At 41.3% G+C, this 12,097-nt stretch overlaps 1 protein-coding gene across 6 annotated transcripts in view; it reads left to right on the forward strand.

Annotated features, from left to right (window-relative positions):
• The first annotated feature begins 2 nt into the window (after positions 1-2).
• Positions 3-12,097, forward strand: part of LOC306928408 (unconventional myosin-Ic-like) — a 30,624-nt gene continuing 18,529 nt past the window's right edge. For 2 of the 6 annotated variants that reach the window (XM_079508483.1, XM_079508484.1), the window contains exon 1: positions 11,442-11,817. Coding sequence is in view for 4 of the 6 variants with exons in the window: in XM_079508479.1 (XP_079364605.1) it covers positions 11,791-11,817 (27 nt within the window). In the remaining 2 variants the exon portion in view is untranslated. Of the gene's footprint in view, positions 130-743; positions 936-6,288; positions 6,684-11,440; positions 11,818-12,097 lie in introns of those variants that run through there. The other 4 variants (XM_079508481.1, XM_079508482.1, XM_079508480.1 and 1 more) reach the window with 4 other exon arrangements.

Raw genomic sequence — 12,097 nt, forward strand, 5'->3', positions numbered from 1 at the left:
CAACTGCAGCAGCGCTCGGTGACTGGAGGAGCTCGCCGAAAAAAGAACAGATCTACACATACATACAATCTTTTAGAACAGCGAGGCCTGCTTTCCTTTCCTAGACTGGGATCGATTCAACCTTTGCAGGTTTGCAGATCCGGTCTAGGCGTCTAGCGCGGATACGGAAAGTGTGTGTGTGTGTGTGTGTGTGTGTGTGTGTGTGTGTGTGTGTGTGTGTGTGTGTCCGGCTGGCTGGCTTACAGGATACAGTAGGCGGGATCTTTAACGGATACATATTTGCATTTTGACAAGAAATAGAAACCAGGCTTTCTACCGGTACTGCTTTCCAGATTATGGCCCAGTCGTTTGGCCGCTGCCTGGAATTGCTTCGATGTTTATATAGACATATGCAAACAGTGGTCAGTTGATTCATATATTCAACTTAGAGGCATACTGTAGTATATATGTTTATTTTGTCATAATCAGATATTGATCCTGATTTCTGATTTTTTTTGCTAATTTCGAACTGCAACGTCACTGCCCCCTGGCGGATATATAGGCTGTATGGCAGGCTATCAGATATCACGCAATGCAAATTAATGTAGGTATCATTCGTGCAGTCAGAAAAGAGAAAACCTTTTATTTTTGTCGGCCAACTTTAACTTTTTTTAACACAGTTTGATTGAAGCAGGATGCATAATGCTCTGTTTGATCTGTGGTGTTGTGGAAAAAACATATGTAGCATGATTATTGTTTTATAGATTCCTTAAAATTCGCCCGGAATAAGTCCAGTGCAGGATGCAGACCACCAGAGTGGCTTCAGAGCGAAGGGACGGCTCCGTTGAGAAGGTTGTTTTACTGGAGAGTCAGAATGGGAGACATCGTGCACTGCTGTACTGCTGCATGAAGTTTCACACGATGCGTCCAGAGCATTGAGTGACGCAAGATAAGGCGTAAGTATGCATTGTCATTTCTTGTTTACTCATCACTTCCTCGGGCTAACATGGTACTGGGTAGACTACCAATGGGTAGTATAGGGAGCTGTGTAGTTGAATAAATTAATGCTGAGCTGAGCATGTTTCTCCATCGGCATCATTTCAAATTGAAAATGTCATTAGGGTGATTGATTGATTGATTGATTGATTGATTGATTGATTTGCAAACAGCACAATCAAGGACAGTAGGCTGCAGTCACACATTTGGGCTAAAAGGATCCTAGAGATATAAAAGATTCTAAAATTTAAATCACACTTTCTGGGTCATTTTGTGTGGCATAACGGTAACAGGATAAGAGTGGGAACTAAGGAAGAGTGGGCACCTCGATGTAAAATTGGCTAGTTTTTCCTAAATGTAAATTTGAGAAATGATCTTAACCTTAGAACACTAAACATAAATGTTCTCACAACATCACTAAACACATAATTTATCTAATGTAAAATATTCCATATTTCTCATCAACATATATTGAAGTACAGCAATACATGGCGGGGGGGGGGGGGGGGGGGGGGGTCTTATGTATATACATGATTAAAACATGCTTGAACATTCGACAATTAAGGTCTAATATTAATACTAATAATTGCTGCAAATTGCTACAAAACCTTGATATCCAATCATTTTGGGCATAAACAAGAAGTTGACGCCAAGGATACATTTTAGTCTGTCTAATGATGTACCTGCGTGTTCAAATCATGCATACTTTACATTACTTAAGTTAAGATAACCTTTAAAATATTTTATATTTTTGAATGAATAGCCAATCTTACATAGAGGTGCCCACTCATCCTTAGTGCAAAATACACTACAGATATTTGTTTTTCTCAAGTGTCGGAAGTAGCCTATACTGTAGTCAACCAAGGAATATAGTAGCCTACTGTATTGTTCTTATGTCTGAGTAATGGGTATGAGCATTTGACAAATCGTCAATATTTAACAGACATGAGAGGCATGAAGATCCAGTTATACTGTAGTTTGACTTACTGCCACTAGACAGTGCTATAAGCCCTCCAACTATTGAGCATTGACTCCAGGCTCCAAAATGTAATATAATGCTGAACAGCGAGCTGGGTTTGCCAACTGGTTGTGGTTTATTAAAATTAACACATTTACATCACATGAAACCATTGATTAATTACCATCTATGTATACTAATAACCAGAAAGCCTATTGCATTCCTAAACGACTCCATATTAATCAACGCTTGTTTGTAAGATGTTGTTGTAGCCTACATCTTAAGATGTTTTTGACAGGGATGTACTGTAGGTTTCAGAGGTTATAGAGGTGAAAATAGGGTGAGAAACAAAGAACAGATGGGTGCTGTAGGAATGTGACACAGATGGAATGTGTGGGCGATGAGACGTAAACAGAAAACACAGGCAGGGAGGATATAGCAGCCCTAACCTAACACTATTTCTGACTTTTATATAGGGTAGTTGACATTATTGGAGGCATGGTGTGTTGGTGTCTAGAATGTTGAGATAAATACTCAGTGCCAAGTATCATACCTGATACCCACTATCTTATTTCTTCAATGCACACTTTCTCGCTCACTGTGTGTGTGCACGTGCGCGAGCGCGCGCAAGTGTGCTTGCAAGAGAGAGAGGGAGTCTGTTTTGCAAGAGAGAAAAGTCAAATATTGACCCCACCCATATATAATTCCTCTATGATTCATCATTCCATTGAATCATTGTTGAACCTGAAAGCCATTTTAGTAAAACCACAAGAATTGGGAAAACCAACCAAGGATACATCATTCTTTCCATGTGCAATAAGCACATTGTACTGTATAAATGCAGAGACTACTTAATTACAATAATATTTCGGCAGGTCACCAATTTCACCGTAACACTGCCATGCTGGAGTGAGCGAGTGTGAGTGAGTGAGTGGCCAGGATTTTGGGTATTGGAATTTGGCTTTTGTGTGTTTAGTCCTGATCAGCATTTGTCTTGGTTTAGCATTCTTTGAGGGGCACTATCCCCCCCTATGCACATGTGTGTGTGTGTGTGTGTGTGTGTGTGTGTGTGTGTGTGTGTGTGTCTAGCACGGAATGTGATGATTTGATTGGCTGATATACAATGATGTATAAAGAGCGCCCCTCACTTCACTATGTTTCACCAGTTTCAATTGAAACGGGCCTCCACCCTCAGGGGGGCCTCCGAGCTCCGACTGACTGTCAGGCGTCAGTCAACCCCCCCGCCACCCATGGCCCTCTCTCTCTCACTCACTCGCTGCCTTCCTCTCTCCCACGATGTTAAGTTACACCTACAGGTATATCCTGTTAATAACCTGGGTAAAGTGTGCGACATTGGGAGGTAAAGGGGAGACACTTTATTGTGAAGGGATGACAGGATGAGGAGAGGTGTTGTTGCTTCGTAATTGTCGAGAGTAATGGCTGTGTGCGACTTTGAACAGTCAAAACTATTTGTATCAATACGCCTGTATCAACAGAATAATGATGTCATAGGTATATATGGGGGGCCTGATATTTGGCCTTGAAACGTGCATCCAGATTCCTAAGGCCGCCCCTAGAGTATGACCAGAAGGAATCGTGTACACTACAGGATATGCATAGCAATTGACAATATGGAACAGTTCATGCTAAAACTGAACTTAAGGAAATGATCACAACGGAAGATGGTGAACACCAGGAAAGAGCAAGGAAGGAAGGACTTCTTCAGCTCAAAGAAAGGGAACTGGAAAACAAAGATAGGAAGACTGGATTCGAAGAAGAAAAAAAACGTAACTGGAAAAAACTAAATGATAAAGCATTAGTGAAGGGTGATGGTATGCCCATCTTGATTCTCTTATTCGGTTTAGTGTGACTTGTCACTAGAGCCGGACCAATGCCACATTGGTGTCTGGTCCGATACTGATCCAGATTTTGGAGAATCAGTATTTTTGAGAAAAAAGTGCAACATTTTCTAATACGTTTATGTGTGAACCACATAAATGGAGCTGTATTTTATGTAACTGTTTTAATCTGAAGATTTGCTATTTTTAGTGGTTAATAATTGAGACATATCGGCTGCATTATTGTCAACACCAATTTCTTTGTGTCCATGGCAGACGAAAACAAATGTGTTTGCAGAGAATTACGCGTAATGGGAGAGACCCGGGTCCAAAACAGCTTTGGGGGTTAAGGGTTACGCAACCTGGGGTTTCCATCAAGGAACCTCAGTGGATACGGTCGGAAGCAGCAGTATGGCATGAATGGTGCTTAATACGAAAGGGAGCTAACACTGCCAGGTAAACAATCACAAACCTTCAAGCTGCAACAATGGAAAGCTTTCTGTATCTAGCTGTACGCACTATGGCATTCCACAAAGGCACAAATTGTCCCTCAGATGTTCCAGTATGAACCAACTTTGAAATGTCTATTTTTAATTATGTCGAAATGCGACAGCATGACATCTACTGATGTAAACTTCCGGACTTGTGGTGATGTGGTCTGGTGTGATTGGCATTAACCACCGCAGACTTAAGTTGCTCAATAGTGTGGTTCTCTTTAACCTTCTCTTGTATCTAGATCAAATTGCTGTTCAGTGCAATGGAATGCGGTAAAGGAATGCTTGGGGAAGTGTAATTAGAAGCTAGAGAAGGTGAAGGGACGTAAAGTAATGAATGAGCATAGAGCATACCAGTTACTGTATAGTGGAAGTAAAAGTGGCAATTCACAGGACTCCAAAATGTTGTTTTGATTGACACCAACTGACACCTGTCAAAAGCTTATTATCATACTTTCATATATGTATCATGTCTATTCATCAAAATTATTTCATAGACTTGTGCTTACTGACTGCATATTGACCGTATTATAGCTGGTGGAGAGAGTGAACACCACATGGGTATAAAATGAGACTGGGTGGAGATTTATTATTCTCCCTGTTCTGGGCACAAGCAAGTAGGAGGGTGAGTGAGAGAACGAGCGGGGGAGGAGACTCTCCCCATCTGGGTAACATTATTCAGATTCCTAGGATATATGTGATGATATTGGCAAGGCATTTGAGGCAAAGAGCAGGAGAGGGAGAGTCTAGAGTGAGGTATTATAGTCAGGGAATATTATCAGAATAATGTCAAATCTGGAAATAAGTTTCTTACCAAGAATTTTCTTCACCAATGTGTTTATAAAGGTGTCTACTATAAACGGACCTCAGCACATTTGTGGCTATGACCGAATTTAGCCCAAGGAGTGGCTATGACAGAGTGTTTTTCGTGCAAAACTAATGAAATCATGAAAACCCCCTAGTTTGACACGTCACATGCTACTTAAAGGTAGAACATTTTGCCATATATTGGTGATTGATGGTACCCCAACTTTCAGCAGCTGTCAAAACTTCCCCTAGGGTGGTTGACTAGAAACCAATGTGGGATATATGTGGGTAGTCATCTTTACAAACACATTGGTGAAGAAAATTCTTGGTAAGAAATGTATTCCCAGATTGTATTAATATCCTCTGACTATTACTCAAGGAGTAAGAGTAACTTTGAAGTAGATGTAACCAGCGGAGGGCACTGCCTTCTCACAGACGCAACGTGACCTTGACCTTAATTAAGATGGTTCACCCCCCCCCCCCCCCCCCATCGAGAGCAATTACAGCAAGAGTAATTTATACTTTGTCGTACAACTGCATCACTTGCTGATACTGATTTTCAGCTGCTGCTGTGCCTGTAAAGAAGCTGTTACTTATCGGCGAGCGAGCAGCGTGGTTGAATATGTTAAAATATAAATTAGCCTTAACTGTAGAATAGGATTGTTCGAGATCTGCTCTGGTCTCAACAGTACAGTATATATTTTAATTAGTTATATTTACGAAGCGACATGAATGTAAGAGAAAGTAACGGGAGGTCTAATCACAGTTTTGCTCCAATTGGAGGTAATTGAATGTTGATGCGTTGAACATCATGTTGGTGCGGTGAACTGATATGGTAATAATAAAGATTATGAAGAGTTGTTTCAACAGCAGAGACATGCCACAGGCAGTTGTATTAACTCTCATCCAAATATGAATCTGCCTCAGCTTGTGGGAGGGGGGAAAAAAACCAGGAGGGACGTCCTCTCTAAGGACGAAGGGAGGAAGCGAAAAGAAGGAATGTACTTAGACCATGTGATTTCTGTTTTTCTTTTTTGTATTGCTGATTACATGATAGCAATTTCAGGCCCAAGTTAGCAAATGTTTCCAAACCATTTTAACTCCCCCCCATTTCTATGGCACTTATTTGTTTTTGCATTCAGCATACTTTCCCTTTAGGCTTTTTTCCCCTCTCTCTCCCTTTCCCTCTCTCTCTTTCTCATGTCCAAGTGTGTGACGTGTGTGTGGAGTTGCTGCCCTTGTTTCTTGCAGTGATTCAGACAGAAGGAGAGAGAGAGAGCAATGGTGAGAGAGACAATCGTTCATGTGACCTGTCAATGGGACCATAACGTATAAACAAGGAGAGCTCCTGCCTTGCTTGAGTTGGTGCACTTTCTCCACACAGGGACACCAGGCAGACACACAGAGAGGGAGAGAGGGAGAGAAAGACACAAGACTGACAGAAGCACAGCACGCGTCAACCAGAGGAGGAGGAAAAGATAAGTCGTCTGATTGTGTTGCTCGTGGATAGAGGTTGATGAGGAGATAGCGGCCGAAGAGTCAAGAGGGAACGGCCTGCTCGACTCACCGTACGCCCAGGAGTAAAGGGACAGGATGAGGTACCAAGGCAGGGTAAGATCCTGATCAACATCTCATCTCCTATACAGTAGATTGGACTGGACTACTGTAGTCTTGTTAGAGTGTAATGTGTATAGTAAAAGTAAGTCTAACTTGCCGTCTAACTTAATACCACCAATTTGAATGAAAATCTCCATTCATAGAGGCACCACGGATAAGAAGAGAATGTGCATAATGTTTTATGCATGTCTTGACTTGAACCTCAATGTGCATATATATTGGCTTATATGCACGAGGCAAAGCGAGGCGTGGTATTTTTCCACCATATCCACTCACACATCTATCATGGTGGAGAAGAAGAGTCAGATGTGGTGCTGCAGAAAGCTCGTCTGGGGACAGAGTGGTGGACCACGCCTTATAAGGAAGACAAAGTGAATGTAGTCGGTCCAGCGAGGTTAGTCATGGGGCTCAGAGCCAAGCCCCACTGTTAGGTTAGACTCTCGGCCGGTTGCCACTACCTCTGTAAACACAACCCCCGGAGGTTCCCTTGTAGTCATCTGCACAGTAAAACCCTCAGTGTTCATTTAACTCTCAGAGTGGTGCAGGGTACAACCCTCTGAATGGACCCAAATGGACCTGTAAGCAGCACCCATTTGGGTACATGTTTACACTCTGAATTAAATAAACTCTGAGGATATGTCCACAAAAGCTTGTTAATAAAAAGCCTCTCTTTTAGTGATATACTCTGTACTGTACAAACATGCCCGAACAGTTGAATGACAACACGGCTGCATGGTTTGTGTACCCTGAGGCTTTTATGTATTACTCACTTACTTGCAGTCAAGTTAACTACAGCAGGCCGTCTCTATAAAGACTTTTGCTTCCCATTATCCCTGCATTTCTCTGAGAGTTATACTCTGTACAAGTGTGCTGAGGCACAATGTTGCCCTTGGGATTTTATGATAACCACATTATTATTGCAATATTTACAACAAAACAAAAAGTTATGAATTATATATTACTAAACTAATTTCCCAATACAGAGGCAAATTATATGCCTTAAAAAACATTCAACATCCATGTTTATAGCAGATCTACAAGTTCACATTTGTAGATCTGCAGTTTGTGCTCATTTTTGTTTGACAATTTGGAAGTATGAAATAGATCAGAGCTTAGGCTAGGCTTAAACATTTCATTTGGGCATTAGTGAATACATAACAACGTCTACAGAGTGATAAGAGTGATAGCACATGCTATAGAGGCTATTTTGCACCGATATGAATACAGGTATGCCTCGTGATTTTGATTTGCCCATTGGTGTGTCTTGAAAAGGACTGTTCTAGATTTTGTGGAGTAGGCTATGTTGTTTGTGATGATAGTGGGGTTTCTATGGTTTCTAAGCATGTGACAGGCTGTGAGTGTAGTCATTAAATATGAATGTACTGGTGAACATTCACTACTGTCGTCCAAGAGCGAAGGTTCATAGCATTATGAAAATCTAATATGCGTTTGGATGTAAACTTTCATGCAAGTTGAGTTGACACAGATCTCTGAGTTTGTGCACGAGCAGTATGATATCTACTTGGTTTACCTTCTACTGTTTTAGTCATATTCAAATGCTGCCAGCACTACCCATAGCAAAATGTGAATACATTTCGACCACTTCAGGACGGGACCCCCTTATGGTGTTTTGACCCTTCAGGACGGGGACCCCTTATGGTGTTTTGACCCTTCAGGACGGGAACCCCTTTATGGTGTTTTGACCCTTCAGGACGGGAACCCCTTTATGGTGTTTTGACCCTTCAGGACGGGAACCCCTTTATGGTGTTTTGACCCTTCAGGACGGGAACCCCTTTATGGTGTTTTGACCCTTCAGGACGGGAACCCCTTATGGTGTTTTGACCCTTCAGGACGGGAACCCCTTATGGTGTTTTGACCCTTCAGGACGGGAACCCCTTATAGTGTTTTGACCCTTCTGGACGGGAACCCCTTTATGGTGTTTTGACCCTTCTGGACGGGAACCCCTTTATAGTGTTTTGACCCTTCTGGACGGGAACCCCTTTATAGTGTTTTGACCCTTCTGGACGGGAACCCCTTATAGTGTTTTGACCCTTCTGGACGGGAACCCCTTATGGTGTTTTGACCCTTCTGGACGGGAACCCCTTTATAGTGTTTTGACCCTTCTGGACGGGAACCCCTTTATGGTGTTTTGACCCTTCTGGACGGGAACCCCTTTATGGTGTTTTGACCCTTCTGGACGGGGACCCCTTTATGGTGTTTTGACCCTTCTGGACGGGAACCCCTTTATGGTGTTTTGACCCTTCTGGACGGGGACCCCTTTTCCTATGTACAGTATATAGCAACATAACATTTTTGTAATTTTTGAATAAATATTAGATTTTTATCAGAAAACTTAGGCCAGGATTTAGAAGGCGTTTTTAGAATCAGCCTCAGTCCTAAATAGGTTAAGTCTTATTTCAAAGACAGAGAATAGTCAATATACAAGCTCAAAACTCATCATGGTACCATTTGTTGTACCACTTGTAGATCTGCTACTTTTGCTATTTTTTTATATTTTTGAAATTCTTCATAATTCTAGGCAAAAATAGGGACACAATCCTTAAATACTTAAAGATATAACTAACTGAACAGAGCGACTAAAAGGCAAAGGAATCATTTACAGTAGGCTATAACAAGGCAGTGCGCATGTGCCTAAGACTTTGACAAGCCTGGTGTGCATATTGTCAAAACAGATCCCAAGTATAAATAGTTTTCTTATGTACGGCAATGATTTACATAAGAAAACTATTTATACTTGGCATGATCTGTTTTGACAGTTGAGGCATTATACAATAGACCGCACCCGCATTGCATGCACTTGTCATCTTAACAATGTAATTATGTGCTAATGGCAACATTGAATAATGTGCCTGTTATTTGCTAATCTACTGTAGAGGTTTTGCTTACAGAGTATGTTCCACTAGGCCTACATGGCGTTAAAAATTCAGAGACAGGCATTGGAGCTACTCCTTTTAATATCTTAACTTGTATAATAAAACCTTAGTTAAAATGCATCCTAAAATAATTTGGGAGTCTATAAGGGTGGTAATGTGGTCTTTTCTCATAGACCCAATTCAAAATCTTAACAGCTTCATTTTGAACCAACTAGTCTGTGATGATATACTGCCCCCCCCCTTTAAACTAAGTGCTAGAATAGAAAGAGTTATCGTAAACCTAATCTATCAAGACAGATTCAGAGCTCTGCAAATTCAAAGGATTTCCCCCCTCCTTTTTTGCTGATGGGTTCCCAGATTGCTGTGCACTCCTAATTGGCTATAAAAAATCACACCTGTGTGAAGTGATGAGCGCTCTTATGATTATACATCATCATACATCATCTCATGAACAACTGAATTTATGTGATTGGTTAGCCGATTTGCTTGTCTACATAATACATATGACGTAAATCCTCCCTTCATATTCAATGCCATTTAATGTCATATTTGAGGCACATATGACCTAATTTCTCCATTCATTGTCAATTGGCAAATATTGAGACGTGTGGGGACAAAAGCTGTGAGGGGCTAGTGTCCATAAAAATGTATATAAATCTCAAGACTCAAAAGCTCTGGGATTAGGCTACATTTATGGCACAGGTACAACACTGAATGTATTGCGCACCGAACAGATGCATTCTGGACCTTCACTCCACCCCGTACCGATCAATTGAGTTGTTAACCTAGCCCCTTAGCTTTATTTAGACTTAGATAGCATTTTATACAGACTTATAGCATGTTACGTAGACAGCACTAGAATTGCATTTTATGTAGTCATATCACTTTATAGTATATAGTATAGTATAGTATGTGTAGTTTATATGTATAGTTTCATTATATAGATATTCCACTGTTACATTCACAACAGTACACAACTACTTTTTATGTATGTGATGTATTGCCATGCTTTTTGTTCTTGCTTATTGTAAATCGCTCTGGATTAAGAGCGTCTGCTAAATGCCTAAATTGTAAATTGAACAAAAACAGCCATTACTAGCCATTATTGTTTAATATGCGTAAAACCCCGTTGTCTCCAGATTGTCACCTAACCTTTATTATTCATGTTTGCAGCCTATAATAAGACGCAAAGTGTTGTGATTTAGGTTGACCATCTATAAGGTCTCTAGAAGTCTCTATGTAAACCAAGGGGTGGTGGGTGAGGATCGCAGAGAGCGCAGAGAACATATGCAAACACAACAACATGTATTCACATACATTCTAGAGTTTATTACACACAGAGAGAAATATATATACAGTAAGAACAGTGGATCTATGACGTCCCTAGCAGATTATGGAAACAAAGAAGAACAGAATGAGCAGCATGCATCTCATATCATATTGCACGTACAGTCAGTCCCTCCGATGGAACGGATGTCATCATGGTTATCAATATGCTTATGCAGATAAATGTTTAGTCACTGAGTCAGGCAGCTGAGGTCATATAACACAAAACAATAGTGATTTTCACTGTGGCATTGGGTGATCATGTGCCTGAAAGGTTGGCCCACCCCTGGTGGCAGAGCTTGGTGGTTTGCTGCCTACAATAGATGAAGATGATAATGAAGTAATAGAAGATGATGCTGACGGCAGATCATTTTGAGGAAGGAAGGAGGCTTTTCCAGTGCTCACCTTGAGACTCCATATCAGACATTGTACAACAGGTCGTTTCGAGGAAGCAATCTGATTGGTTGAAACAGCCTTCTAGCCGTGCTTCAAACCATCATCATGGAACGGCTAATCAAAACAAAGAATTCAGCTGCTCTGTTCTCCCAGAGCGCAGCATACTCGGTGGCTATGCTAGCTAGTTTCTTGGGACATTTGTGGTCATAGTGGCTACATCTGTCATTCAAAAAAAATGTTTTTCAGCGATTTTCTTAGTTTTAAGGGTATCTGTTTGTTGCAATATTACACTTGAGGGGGTGGTTTGACGTCACTTCTGCGTTGCTTTCGGAACTTGCCCTGCATCGCAGGCATGCCTTAATGACGTTCAACCACCCCCTCTCATGTAATATTGCTTAATTCGGCTCTGAACTGCTGACAAGATAATTCGCAATTTATGTGGCATGTCATGTACCAGAATACTTGCGAACTGAAATCATAAAATTATGGTGCAACAGTGTGCTGAGGCCCAAGTAAGAATCTCTTGTGGCCCTTGGGACAGCTTCCTGTGAAGTTGTTTGAGGGCAAGTATCTGTGTCAACTAATACTCTGCACTATGAAAATAGCCGATCTACAAGCTTGTGAGCTTGTAGATATTCTTTTGTGTGTGTGTGTGTGTGTGTGTGTGTGTGTGTGTGTGTGTGTGTGTGTGTGTGTGTGTGTGTGTGTGTGTGTGTGTGTGTGTGTGTGTGTGTGTGTGTGTGTGTGTGTGTGTGTGTGTGTGTGTGTGTGTGTGTGTGTGTGTGTGTGTGT

The sequence above is a fragment of the Electrona antarctica genome (genome assembly GCF_951216825.1).
Source record: "Electrona antarctica genome assembly, chromosome: 8".
In the NCBI taxonomy this organism is placed as follows: domain Eukaryota; kingdom Metazoa; phylum Chordata; class Actinopteri; order Myctophiformes; family Myctophidae; genus Electrona; species Electrona antarctica.